General features: G+C 40.9%; 1 protein-coding gene across 2 annotated transcripts; it reads right to left on the bottom strand.

Moving 5' to 3' along the window:
- Window positions 1-2,056: 2,056 nt before the first annotated feature.
- Window positions 2,057-22,587, bottom strand: poc1b (POC1 centriolar protein B). 2 transcript variants are annotated; one of them, XM_033968319.2, is made up of 12 exons: window positions 22,316-22,587; window positions 21,580-21,664; window positions 20,874-21,045; window positions 19,961-20,140; window positions 18,942-19,046; window positions 18,534-18,649; window positions 18,062-18,195; window positions 17,666-17,734; window positions 17,038-17,190; window positions 16,336-16,410; window positions 3,060-3,281; window positions 2,057-2,629 (listed from the first exon to the last, which is right to left on the bottom strand). In XM_033968319.2, the coding sequence occupies exons 1-12, from the start codon at window positions 22,328-22,330 to the stop codon at window positions 2,228-2,230; spliced, it is 1,728 nt and encodes a 575-aa protein (XP_033824210.2). In that variant the 5' UTR covers window positions 22,331-22,587; the 3' UTR covers window positions 2,057-2,227. The 2 variants fall into 2 exon arrangements, with proteins under 2 accessions (XP_033824210.2, XP_055078387.1); XM_055222412.1 differs by lacking the exon at window positions 20,874-21,045 and having other exon boundaries at window positions 2,104-2,629.
- Window positions 22,588-22,817: the final 230 nt, after the last annotated feature.

Here is a 22,817-nt window from a genome sequence, read left to right as displayed (position 1 = left end):
CTGTTCAAAACCACAGAAACATAAAACATTCAAAACATGAAATTATAATGAACTCAGCGCCATGAACCGCAGAACAGCCCTTTGCTCTACACACTAAGCCACTCCCCCTTCAGAGCACTATCACAACACAATGTGCATCCTGCTAATGAAACTACTGCACATCACGTCAGGTTTGTGAAGTTGTAGTGCGCAGTTTTGTATCATGTTTTTGTATATTTATGGAGAATTGTAGGGAGAAGATCGCCGAATTACTCAAGCATGCATGGATGACAGTAGAAGCTTTAGTAATAGTAGAAGTAATACCAGTAGAAGTAGTAGTAGCAGTATTATTAGAAGTAGCAATACGGTAGATGTAGCAGCAGCAGTAGTAGTAGTAGTAGCAGCACAGTAGTAGTAGCAAAGTAGTAGTAGCAGTAATAGTAGTAGCGGTAGTTGTAGTAGTAGCAGCGGTTGTAGCAGTAACAGTAGTAACAGTAGTATTAGTTGTAATAGTAGTAGTAGCAGTAACAGTAGTAGCAGTAGTATTAGTTGTAATAGTAATAGTTGCAGTAGTAGCAGTATTATTAGAAGTAGCAATACGGTAGATGTAATAGCAGCAGTAGTAGTAGTAGTAGTAGCACAGTAGTAGTAGCACAGTAGTAGTAGCAGTAATAGTAGTAGCGGTACTTGTACTAACGGTACTGAGCAGTAGTATTAGTTGTAATAGTAATAGTTGCAGTAGTAGCAGTAGTAGGAGCAGTAGTATTAGTTGTAATAGTAATAGTTGCAGTAGTAGCAGTAGTAGGAGCAGTAGTATTAGTTGTAATAGTAATAGTTGCAGTAGTAGCAGTAGTAGGAGCAGTAGTATTAGTTGTAATAGTAATAGTTGCAGTAGTAGCAGTAGTAGGAGCAGTAGTATTAGTTGTAATAGTAATAGTTGCAGTAGTAGCAGTAGTAGGAGCAGTAGTATTAGTTGTAATAGTAATAGTTGCAGTAGTTGCAGTAGTAGGAGCAGTAGTATTAGTTGTAATAGTAATAGTTGCAGTAGTAGCAGTAGTAGAGCTTGGTAGTAAAAATAAGATTCTATCATATTTGTTTTAGCTGAAGCTAGTCCCTCCTAACTGTAGTTCATTTGTTTACCCGTTGCTATGGTGATGCTCACAGTGTAGTGATACAGAACAGTGATTAACTGTTGTTGCTGAAACTACATGTGAGGTTGTTGTTGGTATAATCACACCCCCAGAGAACGTGACATCAGCTCCACGTTATCAATACAAAAATAATACACAGCTGTTAGCATTAGCATTCTCACTGATTGTGGTGTAATTTAAATTTATCAATCATAAGTTATGCTTTTGTCACTTTTTGTCAGCCAGATCTGCTCCTTCTAAAACAACTGATCCGAATATGTCTAAGCTTTCAAAACGATTCATAAAAAGCACTGCACATTCACGAGGGACTAAAAACTGTGACTTTTAGATCAGCAATAAACCACAAGGGAAAGTTATATATTTCAGTCTGGCTTCACTTAAGTTATTGCTAAAAAAAATGAAAAAGGCGCAATGACCCGGCAACCCAAACAATTCTATCGAAAAGGAATGTTCAGTGTTCAATTTAAATACACGATTCTCAAGCAATTTATGAAGCGTTTGATTCACGAATGAGGGGAAGAGAAGGTCACGCTGACACAGAAGCGGTTAGGAACAAGTTTTATGGCCCACAAAAGTTTGAAAAGTAATACTTATGTGGCAGAGTGGTTATCCTGTCTCCTCCCGTCTGTGAGGAGGTTGTGGGTTAGATTCCTGATCTTTCTCTCTACATAATTATCTCACAAACAATAACACCAGTTTGAATGTAAAAGAAATGTACAAGAAAAATGGATTTTACATATAAAAAGTACAATAAGTAACTTTTTCTGGCGGAGGACCTACCATCTGCTTGTTTCCACAGAGATGTTATTGCTTTGCCAGAATCCATGTTTTTAAGGTTGTTTCACATGCAATTGAACACATTAGAGATAGATTTACTTCTCTCAGCACAAATTTACAAAAATAAATAAAAAAAAGATTGTCCATTTGATCATGTCACATTTATTCGCACTTTTAAATATATTTTTTACTTATTCAGGTTCATCAGGAGAAGCTCAGGTGGATTTAAAATGAACTAAAAACATCCCAAATGGAGAAGTCGCAAATGGAAAGCACACTCTTTGGTCCAGGCTTTGCACAGTGGGGTCAAAGGTCAATGGTCACGTGCTGCTGTCATCACTGTCCCACTGCTGTTCTCTGGGTTTAAGTCTGGTCCCTGAATCTGGTCTAAATTTTGGATCCATTTTGGACTCCAGATATGGACTGATCCTGGGATCTAGTCTGATCTCTGGATGTGGTCTGGTCCCAGGATCTGGTCTAGTCCTGGGATGTGGTCTAGGCCTGGGATGTGGTCTAGTGTCTGGTCCGGTCTCTGGAGCTGGTCCGGTCTCTGGAGCTGGTCCGGTCTCTGGAGCTGGTCCGGTCTCTGGAGCTGGTCCGGTCTCTGGAGCTGGTCTGGTCTGTAAATCCTGGAAGCTTCTCAAAAGATGAGACTGGTTTATGAGGCACTCCTTCAGTCTGTCCTCAGTCAGAGTCAGACGCTCCTCCAGAACTGACACCGTCTGTGAGGAAGAAAAAAAGAATTAAAGATGCAATACGTAACTTTTCTGGTGGAGGATCTGACACCTGCTTGTCTCCATGGAAATGCTAAACGTATCTTCCATTTACTCAGTACTCTGTGTTTTCATTGCTAAATAAAATACTTGACCTGTTGCTTGTCTCCATGAAGATAGATAAGTTTAATGTCATACTTTGGAACATTCTCGGCAAAACAAGAACATCTCCATGGAGACTAAAAGGTTTCTTCAAAGTGGCCTTAAAAGTGGTCTTCAGAGTTATTGTTTATTGTAATACTTCCTGTAGCTATCTCTATGGGCATTTGGCGCCGCTGTTTTAAACTTTGCAGATCTCCATGGTAACAGTGTTTATATAAAGTTCCATCACAAGCTCAATATGTCGCACACTGAGTTTTCATAAAGTTTTAAGCCGTACCTGTGTGAGTACATCCAGCTGTGTGACGATGTGTTTGAGTGTAGATGTGAGAGCAGCCGGATGCCCTGACAGAACGTCCAAACGATGAGTCTCCGCTTGCTCTTCCTGTTCTGCTCCTCTCTGATTGGCTGCCGCAGACTCCGCCCTCCTGCTAGCTCCGCCTCTGCTCCGTCCGTTAGCTTTAACCACAGAGCCACGAGACTTCGAGCGCCCGTTTAGGAACTGTATTCAAAGAGAGAGAGAGGTTAGGCCGGAGCAAAGGCCAATAAAAAAGCAAATATTGTCCCTGTACATCAACAATAAATAAAAGTATAAATATCATAAAGTGTTTACGCTTCTTTGAATCAGTACAAAAACTGTTGGACAAATGCTGTCTTCAATTATTTACGGAAGCTTCTGAAACTTTTTTCTCTCAATGGAGTTAGTGTTTTGCATAGGACAAATACGACAGAGTGGCAGTAAGGAGATTCAGCTATGTGGATATTTCCTGTTTTTTTTAACACCGTTCACACCTTTCACAATAAAGCCATCTGAACTGAGCTGCTGCAGAAGTGAGAAAAATGTGTTCAAAACGATAAACACACCAACGCTTATGCAAAAGATGAAATAACTATGCACGCGTTTAAAAGAACAGAACTCAGGCCTATGGTTTGATGTAAGGTTTTGATATTAGGCCAGAAAGGCTCATTATTATTGACAAAAATAACAAATACATTGCAGCAGAGAATAGGAATGTACGCAATTTTTGTCAGTTTTTTCCTGGGGGAGAACACCCAGACCCCCTGCACGGTTAGGGCAGCTTTTTCAGTATCCATGGAGACAAGCAGGTGTTTTATTTGGTGATAAAAAACATTGAATAAATAACAGATCGCTGTATAATCACGTTAACATTTTCCCGAGACTAGCCCCCCCTCTCTCCTGCACCTAACCCTGTCTCTCTCTTTCTTTTCTTCTCCCCCTTATTCTTTCTCTCCCTCCATGTTTCTCTCCCTCCATCCCTCTCTCTCACCCTGCAGCTGTTGTGGTCAGCCTCGTCCGCCCACAGAGGAGCTCACACTTCCTGCCTCAGAGGAGCAGAGGACACATAAAAGCCCAGAGCTTCCTGACCACACACACACACACACACGCACACACGCACAAACACACACACACATTCACAATACAAGTGCGTGTGTATAAGTGTAGACACGACAGTCCAGAGACCAGAGACCAAAAGCCACACGCCACAGTCCAGAGTAAAGCGCCGAGAAGTGAGAAATGTGATTCTACCAAACTCACATTTCAAACTACTTTAAAACGATGTCATCACACAAGTAAAATAACTGATTTTTATTGTATGTTTTATTATCACACAGGTCAATATTACATTTTAGTGAAAGGAAATTTGATGATTAATGCTTAAGTAAAGTTAAGGTGAAACAGGAGCTTCACATTTTGGTTAGTTTTTGGAGAGTAGATTTAACCGAAATACATTAATTCTGCTATGTTTTTATTAATGAAAAATAACATCTTTCAGCGACATTGACCCAGAGACTGTTGATCTGAGTCCCTTGCATTGATAAATACCAGAGGGTTGTTTCAAACGTCTGATGTTCAGGGGTTACTCAATAAAAGTATAAACTGCACCATGAGACGATATAGTTATTAAGAAAGTATCGACAAGCAGATACTCATGGATACTAAAACTAATATCTCTTTTTCTGACAGTAGTGGCAATTCACCATAGCCCCAGACAGATATATGTGTCGCCGTAAAACTGAGCTCTACGCATGGTTTATCTGGGACGGCTCTCACTCAAAACGATAGGAAAATATTGACGCATTCCAGTCAGATTGAAAAATTAAACTTTAGTTAAATCCGTTCAACTAAAGTCTGTATTTCTGCTAAAATAGTACGTCTGTCTGCGTCGCCATGTTTGATTTGGTCTGTTTGGGCGCGTCACCTTTGGCTCTGCCCTGTAACTGGTCCAGCCCAGACGTCGATATTATGGCTTTAGGTATCTGTCGACACCCGATACCAGTGCAGAGATCGAAATATATGAACAGCTTTGAAAAAAATACAAGTTCAACATTACAAGGTGTTTTGGGCCAATGTTGGTAAGTAAATCCTCTTATTACAACGATATATAGAGCAAAGCGGGATATCGACTGAACCGATCTTGAGACTGATATCTGATATATCTAAAATATCAATACTGGCGTCATCCCTATTCCAGCTCAGTGTTTAGTTTTTTATTAATCTGTGTTTGACCCCATGATCTGTATGACGCTGTTCTCAAACAAAGAGAAGAACTCTACGGGTCAATCGTGACTTATGTGTTAAAACAATGAAAGACTCACCTAAAATAGTCGTCCACATTATAAACCTACAGAAATAGTTGGTTTATGTAATGTTGAACTGATTGAACCAATTGAAGAAACTGAAAACAACATTTTGTCCAAAGCTGTGGACAAGAATGAGGTCAGTGTCGCCTCTTACACAACTCATTTCATAATCTATTTCTAACCTTCCTTTATCTAAAGTTCAGGTGTGCTGTTAGCCGCTAGGGCTAATTAGCTCGTGCGCGCTCTCTCTTGTTGTGGTCAATGGCTTTTGAGACGCCCACTGGAGCTAAAAATGGAGGTAGCGTTAGGAGTTCAAAGCTAACATGTCTGTAAGCGCTTCAAGTGTTAGCCGTCTCCCCGGGTAACGCCATTGTCCAGAAAAGTGGTTTGTTTTGGTGCGATTGTTTAGCGCTTTTTAAAGAGGAGCGGAGGATTAAGATGAGGAGAGAGTTGTGACCAGGGGCAGTAAACAGAACAGGGAATCCCCAAAGGTTTTAATGGACCCGGGTTTTTCATAAGCTTTGATGTGGCCTGTACAAAACACACTGCAAGAAATAACACAAGAAATATGAATAAAACATATTGTCTAATTTCACAATGATAAAAAAGACAGTTCAATATTAGGCCATTTTTACATTGTTGCCTTGTTGTGGTTGTCAGTGCCTGGAATGTTCCTCTGTATGGCGTTACCCGCATCTATTTTCATGTAGACAAATAGATTTACGTCACCGGTTAGTTCTGTGGAGAGGCGATCTCGCTCTGTATGAATGGATGTAGATAAGGCAGAGGTCAGGGGGCTGAGGCTCGTGTGGGTTAAATACATTTAAGATGGAGAGGAGAGAAGAGACAGCGAGGTCTAACCCAGAACTAAACCAGGACTAAGTCAGGACTAGGAAATTACATTTAGAGAGAGGAAAGAGGAGAGAAGAGAGGGGTCTAACCTAGATCCAAACCAGGTCTAAACCAGGACTAGAAAATTACAAAGAGGGAGGGAGAGAAGACAGAGAGAAAGAGGGTGTGACAGAGGCAGAGAAGGAGGTCTAACCAGGTCTAACTCGGGACTGCTATTCTAACCAAGGACTAAAAAAGGTCTAAACCAGGACTCGCCCAATTCTAACCAAGGTCTAACCCAGGTTTAACCCATGACAAACCCAGAACTAAACCAGAACCAAAATACCTCTGATGGTTACTGACCACTAGAGACCAAGAACACGTTCCCTAAACCAGGACTAAACCAGAATTTAACCAGGACTAAAGGTCTAAACTCGGACTAAGTCTGAACTAAAACAGTACAACCAGGACTAAACATCCCCAAGACCTGGAACACCTCATAAGAGCTGTTCTAAACCAGGACTAAACTAGGTCTAAACCAGGACTAAACCAGAGCAGTTGTCCAAACATGAACATTTCTCAACCTAAACATTATTTTCAAATCTTATTTTTGTATCGTGTTAACTGACTCCTTATCTTTTCACTTCTGCAGTAAATTGTCTATTGTAATTTGTTGCAGGTCATTTGAAGCCTGCTGCCGCCGATAATCCCTTTGGCGAGTTTGAGTTTAGTGTTTTGTGTTTGTCTGTGGGAAAGTTCATTAAAATGTTAATAATCCGGCTAAATCCAGGTAAGGGGCTTTAAAATGGGCTAATCCTTCTAACAATGCTAGCTAGCTCTATCGCTTCCTAGAGATCAATGCAAATCAATGAGGAAACTGAGCAAACCAAACACATAGCGAAGTGAGAGGAAACAAAATGGCCGACTAGTCAAGAAAAGATCACCAAGGAAACCTTTGAGGATAAAATAATTTGTAAAGTTAACCTGGAGGTAGAAGGGGTTTAGATAGAGACCATTCAGATCAGAGAGAGGCATTATAGGCTTAAAAGGAGTTTTGCTGTTGTAAAGCTAACAACAACTAGGATGCTAATGGGTACTTCCTGATTATTGGACAAGAAAATGCTTCAGTAGATACAGACAGCACACAGTGGACTCATTCTGGAGCTGCTTAATTACAATATATCTGTACTGGAGCAGAACCAATTTTGCAAAAAAAAAAAAAAAATCTGGTACAGAGCCTTTAATTAGCACTTTTCGAAGCTAACGAGAGACTTTTGTAGAGAGATTTGTAGACAAACAAATATGTGTTATCCTCATGGTTTCAATACAAAGGTCTCTCTCTCCAGTTGCATCTATTTTTATCCCTCTTTTTTCCCTCTCAAATTGGACCTAATGAGAAGAAGCCCCCTTTCACTGCTCCTTCTTTGACTCAGTTATCTTTGACCTGAAACGCTCACTTCAGCTCAGGATCTACAGCCCAGAGATGAGGCGGTGCATTCAAATATTTATAGCCAAAAACACCAAATTAGATCAGCAAGGTGGACATTCGTTTAGTCCTGGTCCCAAGATTTTAATTAGTGATGACATTGACGTAAACAACTCGAAAAGCAAGTACACATCAGCAGATTATGAGATGTTCTTGGTATGAACTCAATACTTTTTCATCTGATCCAAATGTAATGAGGTTATGGGTGCACTGTTACTGTACAGCTGACGGGACAAAAAAATCTGGACTAGAAACATGGTCCACATTTAGTCTGTGATTGTGTGTAATTAAGTTTATTGTCTCTATGGGAAACGTATCCTGTGCATTTGACCCAATCTTCAGTTTCTCTGGGTTAAATTTGTCAGGAGTCGATGGAGCCGAAAGTACGCCCGTGTTCACTTCCCATTTGGAACGTGGCAGCTATACGGTCTACAGTGGGTTTGATTGACAGGGGAGCTCTGGGGAGGTCAAAGGTCACAACAGGGGGGGGTGTCTTTGTCACAGAAACACAGGTAACTGAATGTAATTAATAAATGAAAGACGGATTCTATAAGGTTGTACCACTGTGGAACATTTTAAGCAAAGCAGTAACATTTTCATGAGACGAGCAGGTAGTAACTGTAGAAGTACCCTCATTATTTTCTTTTAAGTTTTATGTTAACCAAATTTATTGCCAACAGAGTAAGAAAACATGTACCGTACTGTATATAAAAGTACACATTTCTGACATTACTAACCAAAAAATGTTGAAATACAATGTTTGATATTCTGTTTTATTTAAATGTATTTAGATGAATAATAATTTGAGATGAGCAGGCTACAAACTTGATGATATTAAAATTTCTAACTCGATTTTGATACTAAGGAATAGACTCGATATCGATTCCAATCCCACAATAGTAATAATAAAAAAGAACACTCTTACTTTAGACAATACAAGTGGTCCAATGGTGTATACTGGTCTATGTGTCTTTGTTCAGGAAACGTTCATTTGTGTCCTGTGAATGGGACTGTTTTAGTATCGATACCTGTTCAAATGAGTATCTAGTTCTAGAGTTCTTCTAATCTGAATAAACATTATCTTCAGGGTTGTTTATAATTCGGTGAAAGGGCAACACTCACTTGTCCGTTCCCTGAGGAGGAAGTGAGTTTGATGTTCCTGGAAGCGTCCCAGGGGCAGGTGTGCGTCCTACAAATCCGCTTGGCTACTTAGCCGCGTTGCTACACAAACGCTAATCAGCTTTGTAGCACTTAAGCTAATTCCCCAGAGAAAACCGCAAAGCACTGTGGGAAACCTGTCCACCTCTTGTTCATTCACAACAATCGCACCTCTGTCCCATGTATGACTTCAAACCGTGGCCCAAATCCGGCTAGCAGACTTTCGCTAACGTTTCCCACGAGTAAAGATTAGTGTAAAACTTTAGCTCTGCAAATCGGACAAACATGAAAACAGAATACATTTGTAATACAGGAAAGAGGCATTAGCGAGCGCAATTTGGACGAGGAGAGGACAAACACAGGTTTAACTGCGGTTATTGGCACAAACTGGGCATTTCTGAGCAGCTAACGTGAATTTGTGACGCTGGACCAGGGATGATGACAAACTCACATGAGGTTTTGGAAGGATTTTGTGTTTAGCAAACTCATTTTACTGTGGGCAAAACAGCTAAACAGTCAACAAAGAGATTACAGTTTTGCTAGCATCTGTTATGGGAGAAAAACTCAAATTATAGAAAATCACATTTTTAAACTTAATTGGCTCTGAGCACAGCAGCATGCTAGCTGGCTCGCTGTATCTCAAAGCTTATGCTAACAACATATTATAATTAAAATTAATGAAAATAAAGACTACCCAATTTGTTTTAAGTGCAGAGGGCTTCAGTTCATGGCACTGTTTTAATATTTTTATGCTTCAAAATTAGCATGAGCATTAGCACTGAGACACAATCATCTGTCTTTCTAAACACAGATTTGTCCTCCGCTGACATATTCATTCTTAAAATATGTATTCATTTTAGTGTGACTCTGCAAAAACCTCAGAGTGATACAATTGGACAGGAAGTAGTGACGCTAACAGTGGGGTTGCCGGGCGCTGCTGTGCACAGAGCCTGTTAGTGTTCTGTCCTATTTAATGTGTTTTCTTTATCTAGTACAATAGCTTCATTGCACTTCATGCTAAACGTCAGTGTATTAAACTGTACAATGTCATGATGTTAAACTTGAATCTAATCTAATTAAAGTAAAAATGATTTCTGATGTTTGATGTTTTTTAAATAATTTTTTCAACCCTGTTTTTGTACAAATTCCTTTTACTTCCACTTTTCAGCGGTGCCGTGTGGTTTGGTCTGTGATATTTTGAGCTGCAGAGGATGAAGAGGAGGATGTGAATATTGAACTGTGTGGGCGGATTGATTCTCTCCTCCTCCTCAGCGCGATGAAGAGGACTCAAAGACCACTTTCACCTGATGGACCTGAGCCATGGCGTTATACAGCCAGATTTAGACAAAGCAGAGATCACAACAGCTAAAATGATAAGAAATCAGGACCATTTCAAAGGCAAATAACAATTCAATTTGTTTTAAACTGAAGCACAGGGACTGAAGGCTTCAGGTGTTTTAAACTGAAGCACAGGGACTGAAGGCTTCAGGTGTTTTAAACTGAAGCACAGGGACGAAAGGCTTCAGGTGTTTTAAACTGAAGCACAGGGACAGAAAGCTTCAGGTGTTTTAAACTGAAGCACAGGGACAGAAAGCTTCAGGTGTTTTAAACTGAAGCACAGGGACGAAAGGCTTCAGGTGTTTTAAACTGAAGCACAGGGACGAAAGGCTTCAGGTGTTTTAAACTGAAGCACAGGGACAGAAAGCTTCAGGTGTTTTAAACTGAAGCACAGGGACAGAAGGCTTCAGGTGTTTTAAACTGAAGCACAGGGACAGAAGGCTTCAGGTGTTTTAAACTGAAGCACAGGGACAAAAGGCTTCAGGTGTTTTAAACTGAAGAACGGAGACTGAAGGCTTCAGGCATTTCTGGAGCAAACCGGGACAGACCTGAGTTTATTTTTAACATCTCTGGAAACGGCGCACGTTTGAAACCCCAAAGGAGACGAGGCACGAGAACAGAGCGAAAGGGAGGGAAAAGGAGGGAAAAGGAGGATGGGAGAGAGGAAAGTGAAAGAGGATGGGAGCGGGGAGACAAAGGGGAGATATTGGGGGGGGAACGAGAGAGATAGGGGGAAGGGGGAGACAACAGGGGGAAAGAGAGCTTAAAAGAGGGAGGAAGAGGGGAGATGCAGGGGGAAGAGAGAGAGGGAGGAGAGGGAAACAGAAGGGACAGAGAAAGAGGAGAGAGGGGAAGATGAGGGGAGAGAGCTAGAGAGGATGGAGAGATGAGAGGGGAGAGAGAGGGAGAGGGCAAGGCAAAGGAGCGAGAGGGGGAGTGAAAAAGACAGAGAAAGGGGAGAAAAAGGGGCAACTATAGACTGTGTAAAGAAGTGGACTAAGTGAGTGTGACGTCACCCACAGCGTTCAGCTCCAGTCAAAGTCAGTTATAGGGGCTAATCTGCGGTCAAGGCACATATTTGGAATTCCAACCGTGTGTAACTGAATAAATATACAATTGATCAGTTTAATGTCATACTGAGGAACATTACAGGCAAAGCAATAACATCTCCATGGAGGCAAGCAGGTGGTAGACCCTTCTCCAGAAAAGTTACATATTGCACCTTCACTGAAAACAACATATCAACATGTTTAATTAGTTTCATTTTAGTTTGTGACGTCCTGAGTCTTCTATTTTGCTCCCCCTGCAGAGCGCCATCACACCACAATCGGCATGTAACCCACTAATGAAACCACTGCACATCACATCAGGTTTGTGAAGTTGTAGTTTATAGTTTTGAATCATATTTTTATGTATTTATCGAGAATTGAGGGAGCATGGGCGACGTAGGGTTGTGGGCGGAGTTTTGGCTCGTACAGTTAACCGTTAGGAGGGTTCGGATAGGCCCGGGAGAGATCACTATATTACTCAAACATGTATGGATGACATCTAAAACCTCTCCAGGCATGTTTTTGATGAGGAATATTATAACTATGGTATTAATTAAGGTAGAAAGCTCCAAAAAGTTGATTTAGCGTAATATCCCCTCTTTAAAATAAGCTCCATGTAGTTTGATGTTTGTGTGATTCTAAGTTTGTCTCTTGGTCTCTTCTGTCTCTGTCTCTGACCTTCTCTGGTTTAAACCCGTCTCACTTTGGGAAACTCAATCCTCGGAAACATCTCCAGACACACAAGCAGAACACTCAGCCAACAGTGTACTTAAGCAAGAGGACGGTGACTTCAAAATGAACCAAGAATAACCCAAATAAAACACTGAGCATACCCCTGAGTCTGCCACCTGCTTGTCTCCGTGGAGATGTTATTACTTTGTCTGGAATGTTCCACAGTACAGCATTAATCTTACATTTGCACAATTGCAGATGTTTTTTGAGGTTTTGTTGAGCATTCTTAATGTGAGCGGGGTCACCATTCCCCCGGTCTAACCTGTAACCTGAAGAGAGGTGGGAAAGGATCAAAAGTAGTTCAGATTACTCTCATCGGACTTTGTTAACAGATGAAACTAAACAGTTCTGACCTGACAACTTGTGAAATTGGATAATGATTTTATATCGTGCTTTTCCACCTTCAAGGCTCAAAGCACTTTACATCAAGGAACCACTCACACATTCACACACACATTCACACACACATTCACACACACATTCACAGACACTGGGTGCGAGTGTCTTGCCCAAGGACACAACGACAGCATTCAACTGTGGGAGCTGGAATCGCATCGCCAACCAGTGTCAGTGTGTCAGTGGACCGTGTGAAGAATATACAAATATAATACACTGCTTACTTTCTTACAAAGGTACAAAACGTTCTGTTTCCCATGTAACAGTTGTCATTTCTCATAATCACAGGAGCTACATTTCAGTCATTTTGGTCAAGGCTGCATTTCTTCTCTGTAGCCTCTTTTCATACAGAAGTAGATGACTCCAACGAAGGGAAGATTTAAAACACTGGTGCAATCTCACTGCGTTAGACTCTGCTTTAGACCCCACTTTAGACCTTACATTAGACCCTACATTAGACCCTACATTAGACCCTACATTAGACTCTCCTTTAGACTCTCCTTTAGACTCTCCTTTAGACCCCACTTTAGACCCTACATTAGACTCTCCTTTAGACTTTCCTTGGAATTTTGCTGGACACTGCCTTTAATCAGATTGCTGTAACAACAATAAAGATCTACAGAACCTGCGCCTGTTCTTCATGCAACAGAACAGAAACCGACAACTGCTCAACCAATAATGTTTACGTTGCGACCCTCAGATCAGTGCACAAACACTCTACCAATGGAGATACTGTCACCCATGTTTAAACGGAACATCAGATTTATGATTTAGAGCCAATGTAATATTTAAACACTTTTTTTTTTTTTTTAATCGTCATGACATCACCTCCCAAAACAGTCTACATAAAGGTTTGAATATTTACTATTTTTTTCCCATTCACATAAAGTGCCGTGTTGTCGCCTGTGTTCAGAGTAAACAGAACCATGTGAGTTCATTGAGGAGGAGAAATGAACCGAGCAGAAACGAGGCTAAACTCACGTGCTCCGCGGCGCCCCCTGGGACATCCACCAAAACTAAAAATAGAGCCACGCGCCGCCATTTTCCTCCCACAATGCACCACTGCCAAGCCCCTGACATATACACCCCATGTCCACAGATGTGATGTAACCGTCAGCACACGCAGGGCTAAAAATACTCACTTTACTTTAAATAGAAACGTGAATGTCAAATTAAACTCATTCAGGCCTGTGGTCACTGTCACTATCACTTTGTACTTCATACTACCATCCAAAATACTAGTACTTCTGCTAACTACAGACTCTTACTAACACTATACTGCAAATGAACAGTAGAGAAATAGAATATAAAATACAAAAAGAACAATAAAATGTAAAAAAAAAAGACTAACACATTTCCTACAATTAACTGATATTAGTGATTAACAGCTTTTTTTCAGTTTCGATACCGATACCCAATATCCCAATATCAACCGATACCATTGCAGAGACTGAAAACTACACTTTTTTACTTTGAACAAAAATAAAATAAGACAAAACTGATCCAAATGTGTTATGAAGCTGCTATTTATACCTCACGTAACTACAGAACAATTCAAACAAACTGAGACTTTCCGGGCAAAGTACGACCAGTAAATCGTCTTATTACATCGATTCTTATGTCCAGCCAAGATATCGACTGAACCAATATTTGGAAGCCGATATCCGATACCAGAATCAGATCATACATCCCTAATTAACGATATTAAAAGGTGCAAATGGAGATGTTGTTGTTGTTGTTGTTTTGCCTGGAATGATCCACATGGCATTAAACTTAGCAGTCTCCATGGAAACAAGCAGGTACCTACAGCAAACCAAGTATTTTCTGACAATAAAAACATATGAAATTGAATTAATGAAAGATGCATAAGTAATACCATATAGCAGAACATCGTCAACATGGTGAAAAATATAATTAATGACCCTAAGGAGGAGGGACGGTCTTGTACGATCTTAGCAACGTTTGGCATTTTACTACAATTACACTTTTTAAAGAGCTTTTAGCCATGTTACAGCTCCCACTCAAAGTTGTAGTTCTAGTGATTCATGTTTGAGTAATCTTTATTCTGCTGTATTCAACACGTCATTGCTCTGATCTGCTCCTGTTTGTGTGGATACTTGAATATAAAAAAGAAACACATTTTTAGTAGAGTTATTACATGTTTTTTCTTTCCTACATAATTCCATATACTACTCGTGTATATTGTTACCTCCTTCTCATTGGAGTAATAAATGTTCTTTTAAAATAAACCGTCTAAAAACAGTCCACAGTCTGGGGTCATTCTGCCGTCGTGCCGTCGGGCCTTGCACTGGTGTGAGCAGAGGTCACATGACTGAAGCTGTTTGTCTGTGAGCTCGTCTGAATAATTCTGTTACTGACGCCTCGCCGCCTCTCTCTTTGTCTCTTTCCTTCTTTATCTCGTTCCCTCACCTCCGTCTCTCCCTCCTTTCTTCCTCTTCTCTCCTCCACTTTTCTGTCTTTCATCTCTTAATCGCCCTCTCATCCCCTACATTTCTACCTCTCTCTCCCCATCCTCCATCATCTCTCTATCCCTGGGCCATGTTTCATCCCCTCTTTCTCGCCTTCTGAATACCCTCCCTCTCTCTCTCGCCTCCACGTTCTCCTCCTCCGTCCGCCTAAATCCCCTCTCTCTTTTCCACAACCCGCCTCTCTCTCTGTCCTCTTTCCCTCTTTCTCTCATTCTCTCCCGTCCCTCTCTCCCCCCTCTCTCTCTCTGATGCCTTTCTTCCTCTTCTCTCCTCCACTTTTCTGTCTTTCATCTCTTAATCTCTCTCCCACCCCCTATATTTCTACCTCTCTCTCCCCATCCACCATCATCCCTCTATCCTTGGGCCATGTTTCATCCCCTCTCCCCTCTCTCTCCTCCACGTTCTCCTCCTCCTTCCCCTTGAATCCCCCTTCTCCCTCCCCTCCACAACCCCCTCTTCTTTCTCCTCCTCTCTCTCTCATTCGCCCCTCTCTCCCTCCCATCTCTCTCCCTTTTCACTCCCTCTGTCTCCCTCTTCCATGTTTCTCTCCTCTCCACCCCCTTATGTTACCTCCCTTGCTCCCTCTCCCCGCTGAAACCTCCCTCTCTCCTTTCTTTCCCACTTCTTCTCTCTGTCTGTCTTTCTTTACCGCTTTATCTTTCCTCACTTTCTCTCCTCTCCCTCTACCATGTTCCTCCTCTCTTTCTTTCCTCTCCCCTCCCTCTGTTCCACACACTCAGACACACACTCAGAGGAGCACTCGGATGTCCTGAGGCTCCATGTGGGTGATCAAAGGAACGTCCTGAGTCACAGCCCTGATCCCAGACTAAAGCTTAGGTGTGTGTGCGTGTGTGTGTGTGTGCGGGGGTGTGTATGTGTGTGTGAGAGAGTGTGCATGTGTGCTATTAACCTATTAACATTTGCAGATTAAACTTTACTCTTAACCCTGTAGTAAAGGTCTTCCCTCAAACACATCAAGTCATATTTCAGTAATCCAGTATTGTCCTGTATTTGAGCCTTGAGTGCTCCGAAAATTTCTGTTTGCACCCATCACCTATCTCCGCCCACAGTTCTGAACGTCAAACGCCTATAATGAAAAGGAGCTGGAGCTGGTTGGGACATGTTTTCGGACAGGATGGCTTCATTATTATAAAACAGGAGCCAGTCATGATGAGTCTCGCTGACACTGACCAATAAGAGGAGTGTCTTTGTTTGAGCATCGAGCTGCATTTGCTCAGTTTGCTACGTTCCACATGTGTCAGTCAGAGTTTTGATGCTTCACTGAGAATATAGTGTAAATAATCATGGAAAAAAGAAGAAACATAAATGAAAAAGTGTGTCCAAACTTTTGACTGCTGATGTTAAAATGCTACTTTCTAAGCTCTTTGAAAAGGATGTTGGTGAACACTGCCACCTGCTGGACACATGCTGAAGCGTGACCACTATAAAAGTAAGTATTAAACAGGTTCTGACCTTTGAGGAGAAAGTCTGTCCCATCTCGACCACATGTGGGTCTGCGGTCTGTGTGTCTGCCACCGACTGACAGATCTGTAAAACAAAAGACGACATTGTCAGATTTGTTCCAAAAAATCGATTTCTTTTGACTTCTGGTGGGTCTTGTGAGAGCTTCATTAAAAAGTTCTAGGGCAGTGTCACCCCAAAGGAGTGATTCAAATCTACAGTTTTTCTTTATATGCTATTATCAAATATAATTAATATTTTTTTGGTCCTATATGATTAATGATTAACACAAGGAAAAGGAACAGATTTTTCTTTAGAAAGTACAGGTATAAAAAAATATACCCAATTCCAGTTTCATGTGGATAGGACGAGTAATTACAGAGATGTTAACCATAAACCAGGTTAAGAAAATTGTAATGTGACAGTTAAACAGCAAATTCCACCTGAGAATTCTCATCTGCCCTGAAGCTTTTGTTAATGGGCAGATTAGAAAATAGAGTCACTGAGCCTGGTACATTACATTTCCTGGAGTCAGCTGTATATTGAGATGGGTGCAGTATATTTCCTGGACTCACCTGTATATCAGCAGACTCAGGCTTGTGCTGGTCGGGGGCTGGTCCTACCTGTATTAGACTCAAGTGGTCTGGTACAGTATATTTGCTGAACTGACCTGTATATTAGCAGACTCTGGTATAGTATACTTCTTGGTCTCACCTGTATATCAGCAGACTCAGGCCTGTGCAGGTGGGGGCTCCGTGGGTGGATGTCGCTGAGGTGTGGAGGAGGGTCTGGAGTGGTTCTTCTCATGTGTCCCTGGAGCATCTCCTGGTAACACACACGGTCAAAGTTTGTCCTCCACAACAGCACCTGGAAATGACAAAAACAAGTGAGAAATTAACGATTCTTATGCAATAACACATGTTCTGATCTTTGCCAGCAAGACGAATTCTAACGTTTTTCAATCAATCAATGAAAAGTATTTGTTTGAGCGCTCCAATCTGAATGCTTTCAGTGAGAGGCATCCCAGATTGATATGTAGAACTCTGTTCAGAGTGCTGAACGTACCAATCTGGAGAGAGCCAAGTAAACATGTCCCGGTTTGGTCCCGGTTTGGTCCCGGTTTGGTCCCGGTTTGGTCCCGGTTTGGTCCCGGTTTGGTCCCGGTTTGGTCCCGGGTTGGTCCCGGGTTGGTCCCAGTTTAGCCCTAGCATGCTAGTTCTTCAAGACGTTATATTAACATGCTAAACCATACTTCGTTATTTGCTAATTTTGATGACTAAAAGTATGATTTCATATTTTAATCTAATTTCTTTGGTTCGCTTTGACATGATTCATGTCTCACCTGAGCATCAGCTCCTCCTGAGGCAAACATCTCCCCGGTTCTAGAAAAAGCCACAGAGAGAACGGCTTCCTGCAAAAAAACAAAAAAAACAAAAATCAGTTTTAGGTGATATGACATCGTATATCATCTCCATGGAAACAAGCGGGGGTTAGACTCTGAACATAGCGCTCCTTTAAAGAAAATAATATAAACACAATAAAACATGCCTTGTCCTTAGTTTTTAGCCATTTTGGACTTTTTTTTCCTTATGACATCTTTTATATTTTTGGCACTTTTCTTACTAAAAGGCAAAGTACTTAGTGATCAAACTTAGCTTATCTAGAAAACGACAAATTTTGATGCTAAACCTGATTTGGGTAAAGTAACTGTGCAAAAAAGCCTGAGCTGTGGTGCCACCTTGTGTCCATGGAGGGTGTAGATGAGACGTCCCTCCAGCAGATCCATGATCTTGACCGTCCTGTCGGCTGATGCACTGATCAGGAAGTGGTTTGATGGGTGGAACGCGACGCTGTGGACCTCTGCAGAGTGCACTGGGACAAGAGGGATACAAACACTAACATTATAAGAACATAAGGGTTTTATGTTTTCTGAAAGGTGATCGATTTGCAGTGTCCTGTTTATAGATCTAACATTTTGACAAAGTTTAATGCAAGTACAATTATTTTTACTATGCGCCCCTGTCTACGAAACTTGACGGTTGAGGGAGTGATTCCCGTTCGGACAGTTCAGTCATTGTGTAAGGAATTATTATTAGTAGTAGAAGTAGGCATAGTAGAAGTAGTCGTAGTAGAAGTAGTACCCAGAGCATCATGAGCTCAGCCTGTACATAAAGACAGTGATGTCCTGTAAACACAGTGATGTCCTGTACCCTGGTAGTGCTGCAGCAGTTTGTTGGTCCTCAGGTCCCAGATCCTTATGATGCTGTCAGAGCCTGAGGAGGCCAGACACGTCCCACTGGAGTTAAAGTCCACAGAGGAGACGGGACTGCGGCAGGAACAAGAGGAGAGAGCAAGTTCACTGTCAATGTACTCACAAGAAACTCCCTCAAACAACACACTGTTCTTTTATGTTATATTCATGTATTTGTGTGTCAGTCAAGCACACTGCTTTTGTCATGTATATTATCATTACTGGGTGGCACAGTGAAGTGTTTGGCATTTGGGTTGACAAGAGGGTTGGGGGTTAAACTCCCAGGCCACCCAGGTCTTTCTGTGTGGAGTTTGCATGCTCTCCCTGTGTCTGGGTGGGTTTCCTCCAAGTCAGTCCTGTTTCTGACCCAGAGCAGCTGAAGACGTTGATGCAGAGTTTGGAGTTTGTGTCCCAGACTCGAACTGAACGATCATCTCCACAGGAAGCCACCAGCCGCCCGTCAGGAGAGAATCTAAACCAGGGAATATCAGGATCACTATATGCATTTAAAAGCATTTACCAAAAAAAAAAAAAAAAAACTGTGTGAAATTCATTCAAGAGGTTGGGATCATTTGTACTGTTGTAAACTAACTATCTGTGGGTTTCAGCTTCCTGTTAGATGTGATATTTTGAGGACTCTTACCCATCCAAAAGATATAATATTTTGGTATAAATTGTTAATTGCTTTAAGCTTAATATCTCTGTATGTAAATTTCGGAGTATAAGCCGCTCCTTTTTCCCCACACTTTGAACCCTGAGGCCTATAGCTGTAAATGCAAAAAGTGAGACAGACGTGGGGAACACATTAGTTTTGATTTTGAACTGTCATTTTGTGAATCATGCACACATCCTCATCATGGAAAACACGCAAAGAAATGCAAATTATGCAGATTTTAAGTTAAAGGCAATGGATCTGGCATCAAAGAAGGAAATAGAGCCACTGCATGTAAGTTTGGCATCAATTAATCGATGGGGCGATGTTGGCAGGGGCAGCGGGAAGAACTCAGTCAATGTAAACAGACAACAAAAGCTTTCAGAGGAAATGAAAGCAGATGGTCCATGCTGATGCTGTTTTATTTTCTAAACATGCAGACATGTTCATCCCATGTTACTGTCGTGTTAGTGCTGTACTGCTGTTTTTTAAAAAGCAAGTGTTGGGCCTATATTCAGGTGTGCTCTAAAGTCTGAAATTTACACTAATTCCTAGGTCTATCCACATGAAACAAAAAACTGGCACAAAGTTCTGCGTCTTCTCTTAACAGAAATTCTTTCATAACAGAAAGTGGTGCCATTATTCAACCCCAAAGACATGATTGTTGTCAGCTGAAAGGAATTTTTCATAATTCTGACCCCTAATGGATTAAAAGTGTCGTATCCTGGGGTTACCGAGCACAGCGGACCCAGTTGGTGTGCTGGTTGAGGGAAAACAGGAAGCAGCGCCTCGGAACGCTCCAGACTTTAACGGATCGGTCGTCTGATGACGTGACCAGTCGCAAAGCATCATGGGAGAAAGACACACTGCGCACCGCGGCTGAGTGAGCTTTGAACACTGTCGACTCCCCTTTCCTGAAAAACACAAAAATATATGCAAATCTGATGTTACTTCTGTTCAGCCTTTGGAATATGGAAAGAAGAATATTTATATTAACATTCTACAAGTAAAAATTCAACTCACAATAATTTGAAACAAGTATTTGTGTCTAACTTTAACCCAAAAGTTAACCTGTAGAAGAAGAATAGATAATTGTGATTCATGTTTAAAGATGCACTAAGTTTTCTACTTGTCTCCATGGAGTTGTCCAGCTTTACCTGGCATGTTCCACAGTATGACACTGTTATACTTATGAGACTACACTACACTATAGAGAGCTAAAAGGTAATATAAGACAATTCAATGCATTAAATGAACACTATGTAACTTTCTGAGGTCCTGAGGTATGTCACCCCCATGTTTCTATGAAAACAAAAAGTTAAAATGATATTTTGGAACATTCTCCATGGGGATAGATATGTTTTATGCCATACTGTGGCATATTATAACCATAGGAACAACAGTTCTATGGAAACAAGCAGGAAAAAGCCCTCTTCCTGTCAGGTTTGTGGAGATGCAAGCCCAGTCACAGTAAGGTCACATGTTTGTTTACGTTTGATTACAAAAACATTTAAGAAAGAAAACATCCTAATTTTTGGCTAAAAGTTACATGGTGGGGCTTTAAGCTCTACAAAGCCCCACGATGAAACTTACAGGTCAACAAAAACAACTACAGGTCAGCTATAGGTCAGCAAAAACAACACTTACATGCAGGGTGTCCACAGTCGCACGGTTCTGTCTTTGGAGCAGGAGGCGACCAACCTCCCAAAAGGACAGAACTGTAGAGCAGTGACGATGTCATTGTGTCCCAAGAATCTGTATGCCCTGGATTTATGCGGCAGGTTCCACACGATCAAACTCTTATCCACCGAACCAGATGCTGAACGAGGGAGAGGAGACCATGGATGAGACAGAATTTAAGCAAAACTCTTTTTTTTCTGTTTTTGTTTTTTTGGTCAGTTTGCTCTCTCAGTTTTTTTTAACATTTCATTTTCATAAAGTAGCGCCTACATACACCAAACTTTCCAGTCTTGTCCTTAATAAGATCTTGACAGATCACACAGAAGGATTTGTTGATATTCAATTGAAAGCCCCATTTATTACATATTTAACAAAAAAAAAACAACAACAAACATTTAAATGAGGCCAAACTTCAGTTAGATTTAGTTTACTCAGATACTAAATTAAATGTAAGAAATCACTTTTAGGCATTTTTGTATCTGATATGTCAATAAAATGCAGCAAGACATTTAAACAAAAAGCCTGCAGTGCCTTAACACAACTCACATTGCGCATTAAATGTTAGTTAAGGACAAAGAATATGGTACAGAGGGAGAGTGATGCCGAGGAGAGGGTCAAATGGAGCAAAGGATGCAGAGGAGACAGTCAGATGGAGCAGAGGATTGTCTTTTACCGAGCTGTTTGCCATTTGGGCTGAAGTCTAAACATGTCACTGTGTCTTTGTGGCCTCTGAAGTGCCTCTCCAGAGCAGGGTCCTCCTTAAAGATAAAAGCAGATTTTAGGTACAGCATTTTAAACAAACAGCACAAATCAGGACTCTAAATTCTGTATGTTTTTTCCTATGATGAAAAACAAAACAAAACAAAAAACAAAACATTTATTGCATTATTACATACAGCCAAAAGTTCTACAAATGAAAAATAATAACTTTCACATTTCCATGACATGTAAACTACGGTAAAAGAATAACAGAAGAGGCCAGTTAATAAGTAATAATAAGTAATAAATAAGTTAGCACACAAATGCATTACGATAGTTTTAGAGTGAAGATCTGTGATTGTTTATGTTCAGGACTTATTTTAGAGCCAGCCTTACTGTTTGATCTGGACTTTCATTTTGTTTATGATGATTAATGTGTTAAATATATGTACAGCAGATTCACTCTCCAGTACTAAACATATAAAAGATGACTATTTAAATGTATCAGAGCGTATGCCATTTTTTCCACAGCTTTCTCTGCATTTATCCTCTGCACAGATGACCAGCTCCAGGTAAACCCATCTGACAGCTCCTTCAGGAAATCTACTTAACAAAAGCCTCCGGACTCAGCGTTTCCTCCCAAACTACAACAGCACCACCGTCACCTACGAATAACTCACTCTATTACCATTTGAATCAGTTTTACTCACCAGAACTGAGGCCATGGTGTTTGTTTTTGCTGTTACGAAGCTAAACTTTCCCCATTTCTGTCAAACAATCCGCCTTCTGATCAGACCGAAGCTATCGAGCCCCGAAAACACGGAAATCCACTATTTCGTCACTTTTTGCTGAATGCGTGCGTTATTCCTCCACTAAATATAAAATTAATCGGTTTAAGTATAACATTTTCACTGGTAGAAAGTTCATATTTTGATCTAAAATACTCGAGGAGCTCGTGTTTTGCGTGTTGAGGGAAATGGGACGTGATGCGACGTTGACTGACATGTAAAAAAAAATGTACAAGTCACAATCTACACGCAGCTAACTATGATTTTGTGGCTGAAATGTTTTAGATAATCATTTAATGATCTAAAACTATATGAATCTGTATTAATAATATATTATTTGTGTTTTTATTATTTAAAATTTCTTAAATTACTTGAACAACACCACGTTTATTAGATTATAAAACTGTATTTTCCTGAAATGTGC

Source organism: Periophthalmus magnuspinnatus, chromosome 6 (genome assembly GCF_009829125.3).
Source record: "Periophthalmus magnuspinnatus isolate fPerMag1 chromosome 6, fPerMag1.2.pri, whole genome shotgun sequence".
NCBI classification, from domain to species: Eukaryota; Metazoa; Chordata; class Actinopteri; order Gobiiformes; family Gobiidae; genus Periophthalmus; species Periophthalmus magnuspinnatus.
Note: the sequence above shows the minus strand (reverse complement) of the source record. Positions and strands in the feature narration are given on the sequence as shown.

What these genes read in the sequence shown, in the direction of transcription:
- poc1b (XM_033968319.2), bottom strand. An exon ending in ACACCCTCCATGGACACAAG is followed by an intron (nt 17,735 to 18,061) that starts GTGGCACCACAG and finishes GTTTTTTTGCAG; the next exon opens with GAAGCCGTTCTCTCTGTGGC. An exon ending in CAGGAGGAGCTGATGCTCAG is followed by an intron (nt 17,191 to 17,665) that starts GTGAGACATGAA and finishes TGTCATTTCCAG; the next exon opens with GTGCTGTTGTGGAGGACAAA.